The sequence below is a fragment of the Dermochelys coriacea genome, chromosome 10 (assembly GCF_009764565.3).
Source record: "Dermochelys coriacea isolate rDerCor1 chromosome 10, rDerCor1.pri.v4, whole genome shotgun sequence".
In the NCBI taxonomy this organism is placed as follows: Eukaryota; Metazoa; Chordata; order Testudines; family Dermochelyidae; genus Dermochelys; species Dermochelys coriacea.
The window spans coordinates 15,468,957-15,488,374 of NC_050077.1; the positions used below are offsets into that span (position 1 = coordinate 15,468,957).

At 43.2% G+C, this 19,418-nt stretch overlaps 1 protein-coding gene and 1 long non-coding RNA gene across 2 annotated transcripts in view; one reads left to right on the plus strand and one right to left on the minus strand.

The window, feature by feature from the left end:
* Positions 1-5,844: 5,844 nt before the first annotated feature.
* Positions 5,845-12,111, minus strand: LOC119862707. The gene is made up of 4 exons (XR_005295340.2): positions 11,574-12,111; positions 10,730-10,808; positions 7,109-9,860; positions 5,845-6,448 (listed from the first exon to the last, which is right to left on the minus strand). It is a non-coding gene; the product is annotated as an uncharacterized LOC119862707 (long non-coding RNA).
* A 319-nt stretch (positions 12,112-12,430) lies between these two features.
* The window catches only part of BAIAP2L1 (BAR/IMD domain containing adaptor protein 2 like 1), a 62,868-nt gene continuing 55,880 nt past the window's right edge, over positions 12,431-19,418 (plus strand). The window contains exon 1 of the mRNA XM_038418989.2: positions 12,431-12,720. Within this exon, the coding sequence (XP_038274917.1) occupies positions 12,670-12,720 (51 nt within the window). The 5' untranslated portion in view covers positions 12,431-12,669. The remainder of the gene's footprint in view (positions 12,721-19,418) is intronic.

Here is a 19,418-nt window from a genome sequence, read left to right on the forward strand (position 1 = left end):
AAGGAGGAAAACCTTTCATGGTGACAAGCAGGTAGGCTAATTCCAGCAGTTAACAAGAATATCAGAGGAACAGTGGGGGGTGGGGTGGGAGGGAGAAATACCATGGGGAAATAGTTTTACTTTGTGTAATGACTCATCCATTCCCAGTCTCTATTCAAGCCTAAGTTAATTGTATCCAGTTTGCAAATTAATTCCAATTCAGCAGTCTCTCGTTGGAGTCTGTTTTTGAAGCTTTTTTGTTGAAGTATAGCCACTCTTAGGTCTGTGATCGAGTGACCAGAGAGATTGAAGTGTTCTCCAACTGGTTTTTGAATGTTATAATTCTTGACGTCTGATTTGTGTCTACTCTGAAACCTGTGGGATCATTGTGTACCCCATAGTCAAATTTGAGCCAGTTCTTATTTAAGTAGCCTTATTGTTTGATATAGTAGATAAAAATCAGGTGAAGTTTTGACAGGGACTTCTCATAGACACTCAGAAAAGCCACGTTCATCTTGAGGGAGCACAGGATGGAAGTTATCCACCCAGATCCTGGTACCACTAAAACCCAGGGACAACCTTGCTCAGGAACACCTTTCTGTGACTACAGTGTGCAGTCCTGGGGGGCCTGTGGCGTGGGTCACTTAATTACAGACAGTATCATAATATACTTGGCCAAGAGAGACAAAGTAAAGTTGTATGATTGACCTTCGTTCTGGCATTTGCTAACTTTTGAGTGCTTGTCTTTCCAACTTAAATGGTCTTTTTAAAGTAATACTTATTCACATCACAGGAGGGGGTGTTGGATGATTAATTAGTTCATGTTTGAAAAGTGATAGTTAATGGTTAATATACAGAATAAGTCCTATTAAAAATTAAGGGTTAAATTCTGTCCTCGGTTATTGCCACTGACTTCAATGAGGTTGCAAGGATGTAGCAGAGGGCAGAGAGTAGCCTAAAAGTTCACCGAGAGCTAAAGCATTCACTTTTTTCACAAGGCCAAATCCTGTATTTTGATGAACATGTGTAGCCCCAGTTAAGGCAATGGGAACTGTTGCCTGAACATTGATGGCAAAATTTGGTCCAGAGCATTTTAACGCTAAACACAATTGCAGAGTAGATGTTAAATCCATCTAGTCACTGGAATTCATACTTGTACTGGTAGATATTTATCAGAATTCATTTTATATTTCCCTTTTGAAATATACATGTAACTCCCATAAATGTTAATGGGAGTAAGGTGAGTAAGTTAGGAGATTTATCAAAGTTGCTAAACGTTCTTTTAGGTTTAAAAATTTAGTGGGCACTGCCCAAAAAACATACATATCATAATATAATATGTTCTGTCTATCCAGTGTTCATATAATATATTATATTCTATGTTATGACATGTAATTTGTTTGGGCAGTGCCTGGGATAGCCTGGTGGGCTCCAGAGGGACCTGGATGCTCCACAGCCATTACTGCTACTTTGTTCAGCCCCTTCTCTTGGCACAGAGGAGAGGTTCCTAGAAGAGCTGGAGCTGCAGCATCTCCCTGTAGGCTGTGGTCAAACCCTCTGGGTAACCACATCCTGTTGAGTTGGCCCCACTACCGAGGGGTTTGCATGCCCAAGGCATCTTGGGATCCCTCTTACTAAAGGCCGCAAAGCACTGGGCCCCAGTATTGGTCCTGAGCAGGCTTCACTTAGCTGCGCTGTCTGTGGAGCTGAAGCTCCCACGTCCCTACTCCCAGGGTTCCTCTGGCTGGGGATACAAACTTTCACAGAGTCAGCGGACCCTGGCTGGCTCAGCACCATGCCAGCAGCTTCGGGAAATAGTAAGAACCAAACTAACTAAGAACCAAAGCAGGGCTGGAAGAGTGTGGCTCCAGCCCCAGATTTACAGCCCAGGGCGGACAGGAAGCTGCATTGAGAGCCTGGCTCCAGCCCCCTATGTGCTTCTACCACATAATTCTTGTTGAAGAAAAATTAATATTTTAGTAGTATTCTGTTACTTTCAGATTTAGGACTGCACCACTGGGCAAGAGAGGTGATGAGCAATGTCCAAATAACTAAGTCCAGATTAATGAACCAGTGAGTAGCTTCAGAAGTGGCTTGGTGTAAATCTGAGGTGCCAATGACAAGCGATCGAAAGGGGGGCACCGATTTACAATGTGGTTCATAGTTTGTGACTAATGTCCACAGCACATTGTGCATTGTCTTTCATCTGCCAGAGGTATAAGAGATGACAGTGTCTGCTATGCAATGTTCTGAAATGGTTTGGGGCACCTGGCATTTGCCACTGTTGGAAGACAGGATACTGGGCTAGATGGGGCTTTGGTCTGACCCAGTATGGCTGTTCTTATGTTCTTACGTTCTGATGTTTCTGGTATATGCCGAAGCCTGGATGTTCTTTTGTAGGGTCAGTAATCTGGTGTTTGTTTGGGGCATAAGCATTATCCCAAAATTCTTTCCCTCACGAAAGAATTCTCTTACCTCAGGATTGAATGAGAATGCTTTAAGACCTATTGCCCATCGCCTAAAAAGACTTGCAAAATTTCAAGCATGCCTTTGAAACATTTTGAAGGGCCTCATGAATTGGTAAGCAGTTTGGCCATGATTCAGTTGTACTCATGATCTGTGTGTCTTCCTCCAAATATTGAGTGGGGGTATATGTGCTAGAGCGGACAGCCATTGAATGGGTATTGAGTTTAATGTTCCAGTTATGATTCCAATTGTGACATTAAGCTGCGTGTCGAGAGATTTGGTATCTGAGATGCGTGCCCAGACTGGAATGCAATATTCAGCAGTCGAGTATACCGGTGCTAGTGTAGCTGTTCGAAGTGTGTGCACGTCAGCATCCTATGTTGTGCCTGCAAGTTTTCGGATGAGGACAGTCCTTGCTTTTATCTTTTCACATGGCTTTTCTGAATGAACTTTAAAACTCAAACTTCTGTCCACCCAAGTACTTCGGATAGGGCTCATTTCAGACACATTGATTGCCAAAAGTTCCTTGGAGGCTTTGTTATTGAAGTGAAACCAAGGTGATACTTTTACTGTGAAAAGTATTTGATAACTCCCCCCCCCCCAAAAAAAGGTTTTACAGGATTTGCTACTTTTATAAGTAGAAAATGCTAGAACAAATACCCTGATATTCATTGTTTATTTGATACCACTTTAAATAAGAGTTAAGATTAATAGAGCCCAAATGTATGTGGAGTCCTTTGAAGATAACTACAAGGTACTATCTTTTCAGTGTGTGTGTGTACAGTGCTTAGAATAATAGGGGAATCAATCCCTAATTGGAGCCTATAACATACTACATTTCAAAACAATTAATAAAATAATAATATCTCTAATGTAATAGCCAAACAGTTAGAAGTAGTAAAAGCATCATAATGTGTTTCCTACCATTATCTGTAATACTCTACATTTTCCTTCAGGCAACAACAGTTAATCCCTTTGGAACAAAGAACATGTTGTTGGATAGCTAATCCTCCATCTGATAGATTACAAAAGGGAAGAATGAATATATACTTATTCTAAATAGTACGTTATTGGCATGGCTTATACAGCAGCATTCACAATGTCAGTAGACTAGAAGTCTGGAAGGTCAAGTCTCTAACCAGGACTTGGACTTGCTATCCAAGATTGACCTCCAGGGGAAAGTTAAAAATCCCAAGGCACTTTTTAGACACAAGTGATAACATCCGCATCCTAACAAGGTTTCTTCTCTCAAGGAAAAAAGTCCAAGGCTGTGTGTGAGCAACATAATGGCTGCTCCATTTGCTTACTACAAGTATCTACCTTCTTATTTTGTAAAGCACTTTTGAGCATTATATAAAAATCGTATTTGGTTCTGTTATGTATAGCATGCTTGCCATCTAGTGGTTACAGCTGATAAAATAAAGGAAGCAAAAATCTGTCCATCTATTGATAAGAAATCAGTGCTTGTATAAGGTACTGGTTTAACACTTCTGGAAAAGTAAGACTTTCAGTTACCAGCAGATCTGCTCAGGATCTGCAGTGCTAGTGGCAACAGCCACCAGTTTGCCCTAAGTGCCTCAATCCTGGGCAAGTTAAATAACCTGAAGTGTCTTGTGCAAGTACAAAGAATATCTCTTAGAGAAAAACTCACCCTCAATGTTCAGGATAACACATATTTCCAATCTGAAAAAAAGATATCATAATGGAGAAATCAATAGGTTACCATTCCTCTTTATATTGCCATAGTAATTTGCTATGGAAGACCACTAAGGTATCAACAACACAGGTGTCCAAAAACTGACTAAAAATAGACCGGAGTCCTACCCGTTAAGGAAAAGTTAGCATATGTGACTCCATTTTGGTTTGGGGCCCACCATTGTCTAAAAGCAAGCACATCATGCACCAGGAGGAGTATTCCTTAGTTACTGTATTCCTGTGAACCTCCCCTGGCTTGTTTCCAGCCTGTCTCGACTCCCGGTTTCTGTTCTTTGTCTGTTCCTAACTCCCTGCCTCCTGGCCTTGATGTAAGCCTCCCATCCTGATAAGAAAGGCTACTGATGCATTGCTTTAGTGCTTTACTGGTGCATTGCATGTTGTGTAGTTGAAGTAGTAGTTTAGCACGGGGAATGTACCTAGCAGGGATAAGTGGTAGATAAGGAGAGGGTTTGTCTATTGGCTAAGGTTTCCGATGCACGAAGGCAACATGCTTTGCTAAAAGGTATATAATCTTTGCATAACCTACATTCAGGGTCCCCATCTGACTAGCAGGGGGGCACCACGCTCGAGCGTAATAAACTTAATATCTTTGGGAACTCTGCAGTTGTGGGCTTTGTTCATGCACTTCAGCCTAGATTCGAACTGTGCGTGACCTATCAGGTATAATTCGCAACATATCTGAACAAAAATGTAGCTTTCTAGGCTACAAAGTCATGACAGCATGTCCCCATTTAAAGGGTATGTGGGAAGAAGTCGCACTATTACCTGTGATTGTAAAAAGCATTCTGCAGCTGCTTGAAATTCTCCTTTTCCCAAGAAGCCAATGAGACTACCTATATGCTTAAAGTTAACACTGTGTTTCAATGCTTTACTGGATCAGGGCCATGTTGCTCAACACCCTGCAGGATTGAGCTGTATGTCACAGTTAGACTGCCCCATGTTCCACTCACCATGAAAATCCAACTCATAGGAATGACATCAGGAGACATATGGGGGCTAATTTTGCCCACACCTGTATCAGTTTAAAAACGGAGCAACTCTTCTGAACTAAGGTATAAAACTAATGTGAGAGTAGAATCAGACTCATTATGCTCAGTGGGTCCTACAAAAAGTGTATTTACTTTGTTCATTTAACAGCAGTTTGAACATAGTTTCATTGTTTCCCTGTACAGCCAGTAGAGGAGAAACTACCTGAAAAGATTCTTGTAAGCGTCAGAGGAGGAGAAAACCTTTTTAAGCTTTTTTTAAAATTCAAAATATATTGTTCAAAAGGTTGGAAACAGAACTTTTTTTTAAAAAAAACTAGTCAATATTTAAAACAATGAGGTTGACAGAGTCCCTTAAATTCTAGATTGGAAGATGTTATTCTGGTTGTAGACTTTGAATATCACTTCATATTACAAATTAAAGTGCTGTGTACATTTTATTCTTAATTAAGCTAAATGTCTGCTAATGACCATAGGGAATGAAATAAGCCACAGCTGGCTCTACCATGCATATGCCACTACTGCTTAACAGCAATTTGTGTAATTACTAACAGTTGTATTTATCTGTGTAAAACACATGTTGAAGATTTAATGATGAGTTGAAATGAATAGATCACAATATGCTTAAATAGTTTTTAAAGGTATATTTGTTTGTCAATGACATAGGACATTTTCAGAAAACATAAGTATTAAATTCAATTAATTTTTAGGAATTCCATTATATATTTTATTTTTTCTTTAATAGGATACATTCATAGACATGAATTCTAACACTTCCCCCTTACACTTAAAACCTTGACAAGCTGACAAATTCACAATTAAGCTTTCACAGTTGCTGCTCAAGCTATACCTGTTCTGTGGATACAGTATTTCAATAGCAAGTCTGTTCAAATTTACAATTTCCATGGGAACTTCTCTAAATTTATTTAAAACAATGCAAAGAGGGATTGGGCTCATGAGGGGAGTGAATATCCCAGTTCATTTTGGTTCAGTCCTCTGGTCCCAATTCTACAGTTGGATCTGTGTGGGTGTCCTCTTTGCCCACATTGAACCAACCAGAGATTCTGGACCATAGTTTGCATTCATCAAAGATTAGGCACATCAGGGAGGAGACTTCATTCAAACAAAATAAAATAATGTCTCTGAGATATCTTTCAGATAATGTGATGGACTTCCCCTCCTCCCTTAGCTGTGTTGCAGGTGGGTGTAAGTTAAAAAAGAGGCTGAAAGTACAAGATTGAAATGAAGTGTTCTTTTGGTTAGTGATGCCACCTGTCCTCATCTCTAGAGTAGACAGGCACCTGCATTAGACTTTGTTAGATTTTTAAGACAGTGAGGTGTAGTTTCTTTCCCTCTAATACCTCTGATGTTACAATATGTTTTTACTATACAGTTATAAGTATATTCATGATATAACACAAAGATTCTGAATACTGCATTTCAGCAAAACAAAGTTTTCAAAAAGTCTTCTGATTTTGGATGTCATCTTTTTCTAGGTGACACCTTGGGCCTGAATTTCAAAATGGCTTAATACCCATAACTCAAAGTCAATTAGAGTCATGTGTACTCCAAACATCTAAAAATTAGACCCAAGATGTGTATGGAGTTGCTAGATCAAAAACTGTAGCACCCAAAATCAGATATCGCTTTTGAAAAATGTTCCCTAAATCAATGGCTCTCAACCTTTCTAGACAGCCGTACCCCTTTCAGGAGTCTGATTTGTCTTGCGTACCTTCAAGTTTCACCTCACTTAAAAACTACTTCCTTACAAAATCAGACATAAAAATACAGAAGTGTCACAGCACAATCTTATTGAAAAATTGCTTACTTTCTTATTTTTACCACATATAATTATAAAATAAATCAATTGGAATATAAATATTGTACTTACATTTCACTGTATAGTATATAGAGCAGTATAAACAAGTCATTGTCTGTGTGACATTTTAGTTTGTATTGACTTTCCTAGTACTTTTTATATAGCCTCTTGTAAAACTAGGCAACTATCTACATGAGCTGGCATACCCCCCAGAAGACCTCTGCGTACTCCCAGGGGTACGTGTACTCCAGGTTGAGAACCACTACCCTAAATAAACAAAGATATGGGACAGAATGTTCAAAACATTGATGACGTTTTTTGATGTATTTTGATATTTGTATATAAGCAACAGAGTACAAAGCAAAATTTAGTCATTAAGAGCTCGAATCTGCAAGGCAATGAGCATTCTGCTTGATTTGGCAAAAACACTTAAGCACATGCCTAATTTTAAGTTCCATGGGACTACTCAGGTGCTTAAATTTAAGAGCATGCTTAAGTAACTTGCTGAAGGAGACTTATTTCACCAATTCTGATCTCACTCACTCAAGTTAAAATCAGGAGTAACCCAATTAGTCAATGGAGTTACAGTGATGTAAAACCAGTATGAGATCAAAGACTGTATATCTCTATAATAAAAGATCAAAATACAGAAGTTTGTACTATAATGAAACTTTGCTGTCAAGTTCAGCTGATACTGTTATTTCTATCAGGAGCCTTCCATGTGAACATGGGACTTTCTGACCGAGCAACGTTTGGGAATTTGTAAATATGCAATTAGACCATACGTCCACATTTCAAGTACGGGTTTTTATGTTGTTTACTGAAACACAATTATGGTAAACTAAATCTGAACACTACTACCATTTATTATGCAGGACAGTAGATATTTAAAAATCTCAAACAACAGAACAAGAGGTATATTGTAAACTTTTCCAAATGCTGCATGTACAAATAATGTTAACTAGATTTGAAGTAGTAATATTCACCACCATGAAAAACAAAATTCCATAAAAGAAACAGAAAATATTTTTCCACATTTGCCATTTTTATTTTAACATCTAATGTCAAAATGTACACACTTTTCCCAATAAAAAGGTAACATTTCAACATATTGATTCTGTAAATTACTATGCCTTCGACAAAGATTCCAAGACATTGGAGGAAACATTTTGTGTTTCTATCTTTGAAGTATAAGTCAGACTTGCAAAATTTAACTTTCAGTATATTTTATATTTTTATCTGTTTCAACTGTTTATTTTCATTCTTTCATTATGTTGTATAATTATTTGATGGACGAACACCAACATTGTTTTCCCCAAATAAAGGATTCTCCCTTGCCATCTACAATTCCCTTTGTGGCATTCCTTATCTTTAAAATGTTTTTGATCCTTTTTGACCTGTTCGCCCTACAATTTGATTTGCTAATACATTTAAGTCTTTAGTTACCTCCTTCTGTATATTTCTGAAATATTTAATAAAGAAAATACGTAAAATTTTGCACCTTCTCTTACTATAAATTCAAGTGCAAAAATATGTTATCTGAAGACTGGAGAAGCTAAAAATAGAGTACTGTCCATGTTAATGGAAGAAAATGAGAAAGATGGTCTTCAATAAAACCTTGAAAAAATTTACAACTTTTTAAAATGCAAAGGGATCTTTTAGGAGTACGCATATAAACACCTGAAGTTTGCGTGCAGCTCCCCAAAACTATCCTTTATTCTCTGTGACATGCAGAGACATTTTTATAAGTGGATAACAGTGCAACCTACTGATGAATGTTGTGGATAAGCACAACAAGGACCACAAGAGAAGCCTTTCCAGAATTGATTGCTCTGGTCCTAGATAGCAATGCCTTCATCCTCCAGTGATTTTAATGAGGTTGTGCTGAGAATCATAAAATTTTAAAATCCCATACTGAATGTAAACATATATAAATAAATTAATGTTATTATTCTAATACTTCAAATCTAAATCCCTCCTACAGGGTTTTGTGGGCAGTTTTTTGGACATAGTATTCTATACTTCATGCCTTAAGTTGTTGTGTAATGTAGCTGCATGTTATTGCTGTCTATCACCCTAAGGGTACATCTACACTGCAGCCCCAGCTGTGAATTGCAGCTAGATGTATTTTCACTAGCTGTAATCTGCTAGCTCGCTAAAAATAGACATGAGTTTGGGCTTCAACAAGGACTGCAGAAGTCTGCTTGCTTGATCCCCCCTGGTATTTGCTCACTTGTGCAACCAATGCTGAAGCCCACACCTGCCCATCCTCACTTCTATTTTTAGCAAGCTGGCTAGATTACAACTAGTACGGGTATATCTATATGACCTGAAAATCATATCTGCTGCTGAAATGTAGATGTAACTTAAAAGTGGTTGCACTTGAGTAGTACATGAAGTAAACCCTGCGAGCCAGATTCTCATTTACACAAAAGGTTTCAAGTCCCCGTTACACTGCCAGAGTGGTATAAAGGGGCCTTAAGTGTAAATGAGAATCAGGACATACATGTACAGCTAATTTATATACCAGGGCTTTCTCATGATATGATGCTAATTAGGTACAAACTCACATTGACTATAGAGAGCCTCCTGGAGCTCCCCAGTGTACAGGGATAGTGGAATCACTGGTACACGCTTTTAGGGGATACAGCATATTTCCTCCCACGTACGTACCAGTTCCAATGACTGATGCAATATAAGGAAAGGGAACCATGGCCTCTTCTCCATCTCCTTTGCAGTGACTTGCACCCCCTGGCTACTGTGCCAGGATGCAAGGTGGGAGGTTTCTCTGCATCCTTTCATCCATGCACCTGCTTTGAATATCCCTGGAGCAGTTAGACAGAATGTGGTTCTCCAGCTGCAAAGCATTTTGAAATCCAGCAGGCTGAAAGATGCTATAAAAAGGTATAGAAATAAATGGTCTGATTCTTCACCCTTATTCACACAAATTGAAGGTTACTTTAATTGAACTTCTTGTATGTACTGCTTGTACCACTCAGTGTGAGTAAAGGTTGCAGAATTGGACCCAAAATTATTAAGAACAGTTAACAGGACAGTATTGTAAACTGTATGTTACAGAAATGCTATCAATACAATAAATTCCAGAGGCTTGAGAAGACTTTACTTGGAAGGGTGGGAAATGCCCCATAAACCTGCCTCTGTTCCCGTCATGTTAGTTGTAGTCATGATAATGCTTTCACAGCTCACTGTTTCCCAGCAGGAAGAATTAAAGGCATAAAACCCTTGAGAACGATTCATTTTACAACTCCTGAAAACTCATAACAGTCTCCTCCCACATCAGAGTCCATTTGCCTTTCTGTTCTAAGTCCAAGTCTTGTTGTTTGCCTCTTGTGATCTCACCACAGCAACAAGGTGGCATGAAAAACTAGGAGACAATACCAGATGGGGAAGCCCAACATTTAAAGAGATAGAGGTGTGTGTGTGAGGGAATTAACAAGTTTTCCTTAATTAAAACAAGCTGTTAAGCTTGAAGACAAACTCTTTCTAATTGAGAATATCATTTTTAGAAAATCATTTGTAGAAAGAAAGGCTCGAAATGGGACTGAGTCTGCAGTCTAGACTATAGAAGGGTCAGAGAAAGTTTCAGGGACATGAAAATCACGCTTGAGACCAATGAGCCCCACCACCCCCAATTCATATGACCCCTAATATGCAAGAATCCTGAATATAAAGTAGGACTGGGGAGTCTGCCACTGTGTTAATGTAATGATAAGAAGAAGGAAAAAGAGAATCATAGTGTCACCTTTTCCACTGGTGTAAATTGGCATATCTTGTTTGACTTCAGCGGAGCTATGCTGATTGGAACCAGCTGAGCAGAAATTCTAGAAATAGAAGTATTAAGTTATTCAGTCCCATTTCTTGTCAATGCTGCCTTGTTCCCTACTGTACATTTACTAAAGTTTCATATAGTCTAGTTCTAAATGTCCAAGGCTATGGGGTTTATGTCACTTCTCTTTTGAGACAATTTACATTGCTCTATCAGGAAGATTTTCCTGGTACTGCCCTAATCTTAATTTCATCTCACAACTGCCAATTACTTCTTATGGTTCTAATATTCATAGAATCATAGAATATCAGGGTTGGAAGGGACCCCAGAAGGTCATCTAGTCCAACCCCCTGCTCAAAGCAGGACCAAGTCCCAGTTAAATCATCCCAGCCAGGGCTTTGTCAAGCCTGACCTTAAAAACCTCTAAGGAAGGAGATTCTACCACCTCCCTAGGTAACGCATTCCAGTGTTTCACCACCCTCTTAGTGAAAAAGTTTTTCCTAATATCCAATCTAAACCTCCCCCATTGCAACTTGAGACCATTACTCCTCGTTCTGTCATCTGCTACCATTGAGAACAGTCTAGAGCCATCCTCTTTGAAACCCCCTTTCAGGTAGTTGAAAGCAGCTATCAAATCCCCCCTCATTCTTCTCTTCTGCAGACTAAACAATCCCAGCTCCCTCAGCCTCTCCTCATAAGTCATGTGCTCTAGACCCCTAATCATTTTCGTTGCCCTTCGTTGTACTCTTTCCAATTTATCCACATCCTTCCTGTAGTGTGGGGCCCAAAACTGGACACAGTACTCCAGATGAGGCCTCACCAGTGTCGAATAGAGGGGAACGATCACGTCCCTCGATTCTTCTCCATCCTCGATGTTTACACACTGCAAATATTTGTAGACTGTTCTAAACCTTCTTCCCTCAAGTTAGGCCTCAGGAACAACCTCACGAGGGAGAGTGAGGCGTAGCCGTTTAAAGAAGAAATGCGCCTAAAGCGGATGCCAGTGTCTTAATCCCATTCACTCTGCAGCAAGCTTCCGCAATAAACCCCCCAACCCTCTCACCCCTTTCTGTTTTGAAAAAGCTCCGGTTATTGCTGCCACTCCTGAGCCCTTTTCCTTAGCTCTGGGTGGAGGAGGGTATCATGTACCCCTGCAGTCTTTGCACAGCCCTAAACGTCTCTCCGGTCCCAGGGACGCGGGGGGTGGTCCTGCGGGTAAGGCACTGGGCTGGGACTCAGGAGATCTGGGCTTGATGCCAGGCCTGAGTGACTATGAGCCAGCAACTCACTCTCGTTGTGCCTCGGGACCCCAGGCAGGGGCTATAACCCTTCCCTACCGCCCCAGTGCCGTGAGGATACGCCCGTTAACCTTCCTGAGGTGAGTGGCCCTGACGTGTCGTGTCGTGTCGTGTCGTGTCCCCCCCGCGGGGAGCTCGCCTGGCGGAGCTGTTCGTCGCCCTTCGCTGGCGTGGTGCCAGTCGTGCCCTGGGGCGACTTTCCCTCGTCACTCGACACCCTGTCGCGGCCTCATACAGCAGCTCAAAGCTGGCCGAGCACGAGGGCACAGGCTGCGGCCCCGGGGAGAGAGCGGAGCCGCCCACCCGCCCCAGCGCCGCTCCCGGCCGGCCCGGCCCCGCCGCGCCGCGCCGCGTCAGCCGGCCTCCACCTCGCCGGCTCCGCCCCGGGAGCGCTGCCGGGCTGGGCGGGCTGGTTCTGCAAGTTTGACAGTTTGGGCGAAGGTGGCCGCGGCGCCGTCTCCGCCGGGACTTTTCTGAGGCGGCGGCCGGGCGGAGAGCGCTTCCCGCCCCCCCCGAGGAGAAAGTTTTCCCCGCCGGCCCCCTCGGCCTCGCCGCCGCCGCCGCCGCCCCTTTCCCCTGATCTCCTGCCTGAGGCGCTGCCGCCGTGTCCGGGGAACGATGTCTCGGGATCCCGGCGAGGTGAACAAGCTGACAGAGAACACCTACAAGGTGAGTAGGGCCGGGCCGGGCCGCGGCGAAAGGGGGCGCTCAGGGAGTCAGCGACATAACCCAGTCCAAGGGGCAGTCCCCTCCCGGGGCAGCGGGGCACCCCCGCCTGGGCACACACCTACCCCCCTCCCTCGGGGAGAGGGCGGCGGGGGGGCACCCCCGCCTGGGCACACACCTACCCCCCTCCCTCGGGGAGAGGGCGGCGGGGGGCACCCCCGCCTGGGCACACACCTACCCCCCTCCCTCGGGGAGAGGGCGGCGGGGGGGCACCCCCGCCTGGGCACACACCTACCCCCCCTCCCTCGGGGAGAGGGCGGCGGGGGGGCACCCCCGCCTGGGCACACACCTACCCCCCTCCCTCGGGGAGAGGGCGGCGGGGGGGCACCTCCGCCTGGGCACACACCTACCCCCCTCTCTCGGGGAGAGGGCGGCGGGGGGGCACCCCCGCCTGGGCACACACCTACCCCCCTCCCTCGGGGAGAGGGCGGCGGGGGGCCACCCCCGCCTGGGCACACACCTACCCCCCTCCCTCGGGGAGAGGGCGGCGGGGGGGCACCCCCGCCTGGGCACACACCTACCCCCCCTCCCTCGGGGAGAGGGCGGCGGGGGGGCACCCCCGCCTGGGCACACACCTACCCCCCTCCCTCGGGGAGAGGGCGGCGGGGGGGCACCCCCGCCTGGGCACACACCTACCCCCCCTCCCTCGGGGAGAGGGCGGCGGGGGGGCACCCCCGCCTGGGCACACACCTACCCCCCCTCCCTCGGGGAGAGGGCGGCGGGGGGGCACCCCGCCTGGGCACACACCTACCCCCCCTCCCTCGGGGAGAGGGCGGCGGGGGGGCACCCCCGCCTGGGCACACACCTACCCCCCCTCCCTCGGGGAGAGGGCGGCGGGGGGGCACCCCCGCCTGGGCACACACCTACCCCCCTCCCTCGGGGAGAGGGCGGCGGGGGGGCACCCCCGCCTGGGCACACACCTACCCCTCCCTCCCTCGGGGAGAGGGCGGCGGGGGGCACCCCCGCCTGGGCACACACCTACCCCCCCTTCCTCGGGGAGAGGGCGGCGGGGGGGCACCCCCGCCTGGGCACACACCTACCCCCCTCCCTCGGGGAGAGGGCGGCGGGGGGGCACCTCCGCCTGGGCACACACCTACCCCCCTCCCTCGGGGAGAGGGCGGCGGGGGGGCACCCCCGCCTGGGCACACACCTACCCCCCTCCCTCGGGGAGAGGGCGGCGGGGGGGCACCCCCGCCTGGGCACACACCTACCCCCCCTCCCTCGGGGAGAGGGCGGCGGGGGGGCACCCCCGCCTGGGCACACACCTACCCCCCCTCCCTCGGGGAGAGGGCGGCGGGGGGCACCCCCGCCTGGGCACACACCTACCCCCCCTCCCTCGGGGAGAGGGCGGCGGGGGGCACCCCCGCCTGGGCACACACCTACCCCCCCTCCCTCGGGGAGAGGGCGGCGGGGGGCACCCCCGCCTGGGCACACACCTACCCCCCTCCCTCGGGGAGAGGGCGGCGGGGGGCACCCCCGCCTGGGCACACACCTACCCCCCCTCCCTCGGGGAGAGGGCGGCGGGGGGCACCCCCGCCTGGGCACACACCTACCCCCCCTCCCTCGGGGAGAGGGCGGAGGGGGGGCACCCCTGCCTGGGCACACACCTACCCCCCCTCCCTCGGGGAGAGGGCGGCGGGGGGGCACCCCTGCCTGGGCACACACCTATCCCCCTCCCTCAGCGGAGAGGGCAGCTGGCACAGTAAAGGTCACCCTTCAGAAACACATGTCAGTATAAAACTGGTTCTCAAATCAGGGGTACACTTACCCCTGGGGGTATGTAGAAGTCTTCCAAGGGGTACATCCACTCATCTAGATATTTGCCTAGCTTTACAACAGATTACATAAAAAGCATTAGCAGAGTCAGTACAAACTAAAATTGCATACAGACTATACAGTGAAATGCAAGTACAATATTTATATTCCAATCAATATATTTTATAATTCTTTGGTAAAAATGACAAAGTAAGCAATTTTTCAGTAAGAGTGTGCTGTGACACTTTTGTATTTTTATGTCTGGTTTTGTAAGCAAATCGTTTAAGTGAAGTAAAACAAAAGGGTACGCAAGACAATCAGGCTCCTGAAAGGGGTACAGTAGTCTGGAAAGGTTGAAAGCCACTGATGTATAGCATACTTGCATTATTCTTCCTTTCTAAACAATATAGGAGAACTCAGCATACTCAGGATAATGATTATAGTCCTTTTATTTGCTACTCCCAAAACTGTCAGGATCTTTTACCTTGATCAGGCTGCTACTAAGCAAGTTTTCTCCATGATATGTTTATGCATGCCACAATACAGAAGAGTGCATGTGTGTGTGGGAGGGGGGATTAAATAAAACAAAAAATTTCAAAAAACTTTTATGGTAACATTAAGGATATTAATTTGACTCCTTGTAGTTTCACATGGAGAACAGTATAGCATTAATTAAAATATTTTGTGCCATGAGTGTTCACTTTTTTCAGCTAAGCTTATGACTCTTGCATTGTTTGGGTTTTGCTTTTGGTTTTTGTGATTAAATCTATGAAAAGTTAATGGTTGTGGGGTATACATACCCCAATATGACAATTGTTTACCCAGTTTATGGCAAGTGTGTTTATATGTATGCTTATGCACATAACACTGTATTGCAATATAATCCACAATGCCTTAAAGCTCTTTTGCCGTAAAGAGTTTAAGATTTATTTTTTCTTTAGCAGAATCAATAACTTTAAGTGACCAGTAATTCATATAGCTCATTTTGATAATAGGGTATTTTACTGCTGGTGTTTTATGAACAGTGATTCTCACTCTGGGCTGGAGCCTAAAAGTGTTTAAGCACTTGAGTAAAGTTATTGGCATGAGCCCCAGTCTGGCAATCTGATTCACACAGGTCTACATATGCGGTGATCCTGAACCCCAGCCAGACTACAAATCAGCAGAGGAGTCAGTCTGTGTGGATCCAATTTCATAAATGGGGCCATGCTTAATTGTAGGTGTGGATGCTGATTAGTTGTATGTAAATTCATATATGGGGTATGAAGTTTTTTCTTTAAAAAGTTTTTAAAAATTTTACTTACATCGTAAGTATACGCTAAAGCTTGTAATAAATCAACATCTATAAGATACAAAATCCATTTTGTGAAAGTGTACAACCACAAATGAGCCTCATGCAGAAATATATAAACTATGAGTGACAGTCCAACTCTTAATTTTTTTAAAAAACACACATCTGTGTTTTGCTAGTTGCAGAATGTTTTATTTCTCTACATTATCTGTACATACTTATTTTGAAACTCTTTTCTCCAAACTCAGCAACTACCTATATTAAAAGTCTCTATACTTACAATTTCTGCATGTGTCTTTATTTAAACACACTGAATTTAATCATACTCAGTCAAATCCTGTAATACTTACTCAGGAAAAACTCACTTTAAAATCAGAGTTTTGGCTGAGAGATGAGTGCAGTATTTGGCCCATAATCTTAGTTTTGCATACCATCTTTTACCAGACGAAGTGCTCAGACTTGCAAAAAAACACTTGTGAATCAAGTTACATATGTGTATTTGCAGCTTTGAGCCCAAATGAAGGATTTCTAGACTTTTTCATACAAGATAATACATCATAATAATAATAAAGACGACATTGTCAAGGTATGTTTTCATAAAACAAAATTTTAAAAATTACTGACTGTTTATAATCCCTCAAACTGTTTCTGTAAGGTTCTCCTCCCCCCTCGGCTGCATTTGTTTTGTTACTCTCACACTTCAGGCTGATCCTACAACCTTTTATTCTTGCAATTAGTCCAGTTGTGTTGGAGTCATGTTGTGTTTTCTGTTTGATCACTAGGGGCAGGAGTGCTGGAACAATTTGTATAGTGGGGGTGCTGGGAGCCCCTGAACTAAACTGTAAACCCTTTTTATGAGGGAAACCACTTCAAGTCAGACAGGAGGTGCTACCGGGCCCCCCAGCACCCCTACTTCTAGCACTTATGACTAGAGGGCTTAAAAATATAAAATTTGGGCAAAATTACCCTTGACTTTATTGGAAGGAAGATCAGGTTCTTTGTGTATAAATAAAAGCTCTCTCCCCTACACTCTGTCTTGTCCTGTCTCTTACATAATCTCTAATATTTGTGATATCAGTTACCAATACAGGCCCTAAGTCAGCAAACCCTTTATCACACAAGTATGCCTATTGCTAATAGAATAATTTTCTTGAGTAAGTTTGCAGGAGGAAGCTCTGAAAGTTAATTGTAATGTTAGAAATGCTGGATTGTGACAGGATTACAGGAATTGAGGAATGGTGAGACATAGGACTAGCAGGACCAGTTATCGGCTTTCATCCTTAAAAAAAAAAAATCCTAGCTTGAAGGGAAACTGAAAGAGATTGGAAAAGGAAAATTAAAGGTTCTCTTGCTTGTCTGTTTCCCATCTTGCCTCCCTTGTAGTGCATTAATAGTACTATCCATGCTATTGGATGCCCTTTAAATACATATTTATTCACTCTGAAGTTCTTACACATATTTACACAAATAATCAGATTGGCTAAAAGATGAGTTGACAAGGTAGACTGTAAATTCATGTTTCTTTGGGGTATTATTTGTGTGTTAATTTAGCAATATAAAGAAAAAGTGAACACCCCAAAACTAATCAATATTGTTATTACACACCCATCCTAAAGCCATAAATCAACAAAAGCAAAGAATTCCAGAGTTAAGATTGACACTTAGTCTTGCCCTCTTATTCTTTACATATTACATAGCTTTTGAGTATATGATACAGTGGCACATGCAGGATGAAACTTGAGGGTGTGGAAGTTCATGATTTAAAGGCAGTTACAACCTTCCTCATAGCATACAACCCTAATAATTTACTGGAATGATGTTGTACCTATGAATCAGGAGGCTCTGCAGCGAGAGCAGATATTGCGTGACCCCAGGTAGACTGCTAGGCCATTCACTTGTTGGAAGGCCACTACAGTCAATGTGACTTCATGCTAGGAGCAGTATAGAGAAAAACTGCCTGTGAATCATCTGATCGCATACTATGCAAAATGATAATCAAGAAAGCATTGAATTAGAAAGTTATTCCAATTCTATGTTCTTGTGACTGCACAAGACACACACGCTGTGCTCTTGTGGCTTATGAGGTTTCCAGAACTCTTGATGGGGTGATGGTTCCTATAGTTCAATGGTGTTTGTTATTAAGCCTAGATTTAAAAACTGTATATAAAACTGTCCTGAACGCTATAGCAATAATTCTAAGTGCATATTAGGCAGTTTTTAAAATATCCTGTTTACTTCAGGAAACAGGTTAGGTTAGGTTCTTCTGGTAATGTATGAAATTACTAACTAATGGTTTGTCATGCGAGTATGTAATTATATATGCATAGTTAAGAATCTTGACAATAGTTACTTTAAATTCCTTTAAAAAGAAAAAAGGACCAGTGACTAGATTATGGACTACCTGCCATATTCATTTTAAAAACAAATTAAAATCAAAGAACCTTAAATGTGTTTCATCAAAACAATTGTCTTGTACTACTGAAACCTAAAGTAAATTTATTTTAAAGATGTGTTTAAAAATGTAAAAGACACTCCCAGGTTGAGATCTGGAGTGCCAAGAGCCAAATTCTACCTAAGTGTAAAATATGTATCTGTATTGACCACAATGGAGTTGTGCCTACTTAGTGCTTCATTTGGACCTAGATTTTGTCCTGAGTCACATGTTCATAACCTCCTGAAAAAGAGTTTATATTTGAAACATACTGATGGACGACACTTTAATGAGTTTCTCCTTTAAATAGTAAATGTTTGGCAAGCTGACTAATAATCATAAGATCTCACCTGGTTTGAATAAACATTTGGATCTTAATTTTTTTACTTTGTTAATTTTGTTTTACACCACTGCAATTCTGTTAGAGTGGAATTACACCAGTATAAAATGGGTTTAGGATTTGATTCTGTACCCATTGACATCAGTGGTAAAGCTCCCATTGCCTTCAATGGAACAGGATGAGACTCTTAATGAAGATGAGAACAGGCCTAATTTTATTTGTTAGAGATGTATGATCACGCAAAAAAAAAGTTTTGAGCCCCGTACAATACGATTTGTTTTACGTATGTTTATATACGACTCCTATTTGAGTCAATTAAAGAAATCTCAAGGGGATTTCCAAACATAAAATTGTTATACTAAAGGATTCTTCTAAATGTAATTTGCTGTTATTTTAAATATGAAATAGCGCATGTAATCATCCCAATATAAATGTTTAATTAATAACTACTAAGGTATGGCTCAGTCTTGCTATGACTAAATATCTAACGCTGTAATAATATGAATAGTAAGGTTTACTAAATATACAGCATGTGTGTTTGTGTATAATTATCGATTTTTTTGTTGGTTAAAGTGTCAGCAGGATGTAAACCTGAAGCTACAGGGACTCTAGGTATTGTTTAGCTGTGTTCATACCTGCTGAGCTATTGTTTTGAATAGGTGCATCTCAAAATAAAAAGCAAAGCTGAGCATTTACAGGAAAGAACTCCCACAATGGGTCTCATTTGTTTTGAAGGTTAAAACTGTTTATAATAGTAGCAGGAATTGGAGAGAGAGAGAGCGAGAGAGAGAGAGAGAATGAGAACATGTGGAAATGCAAGGTTC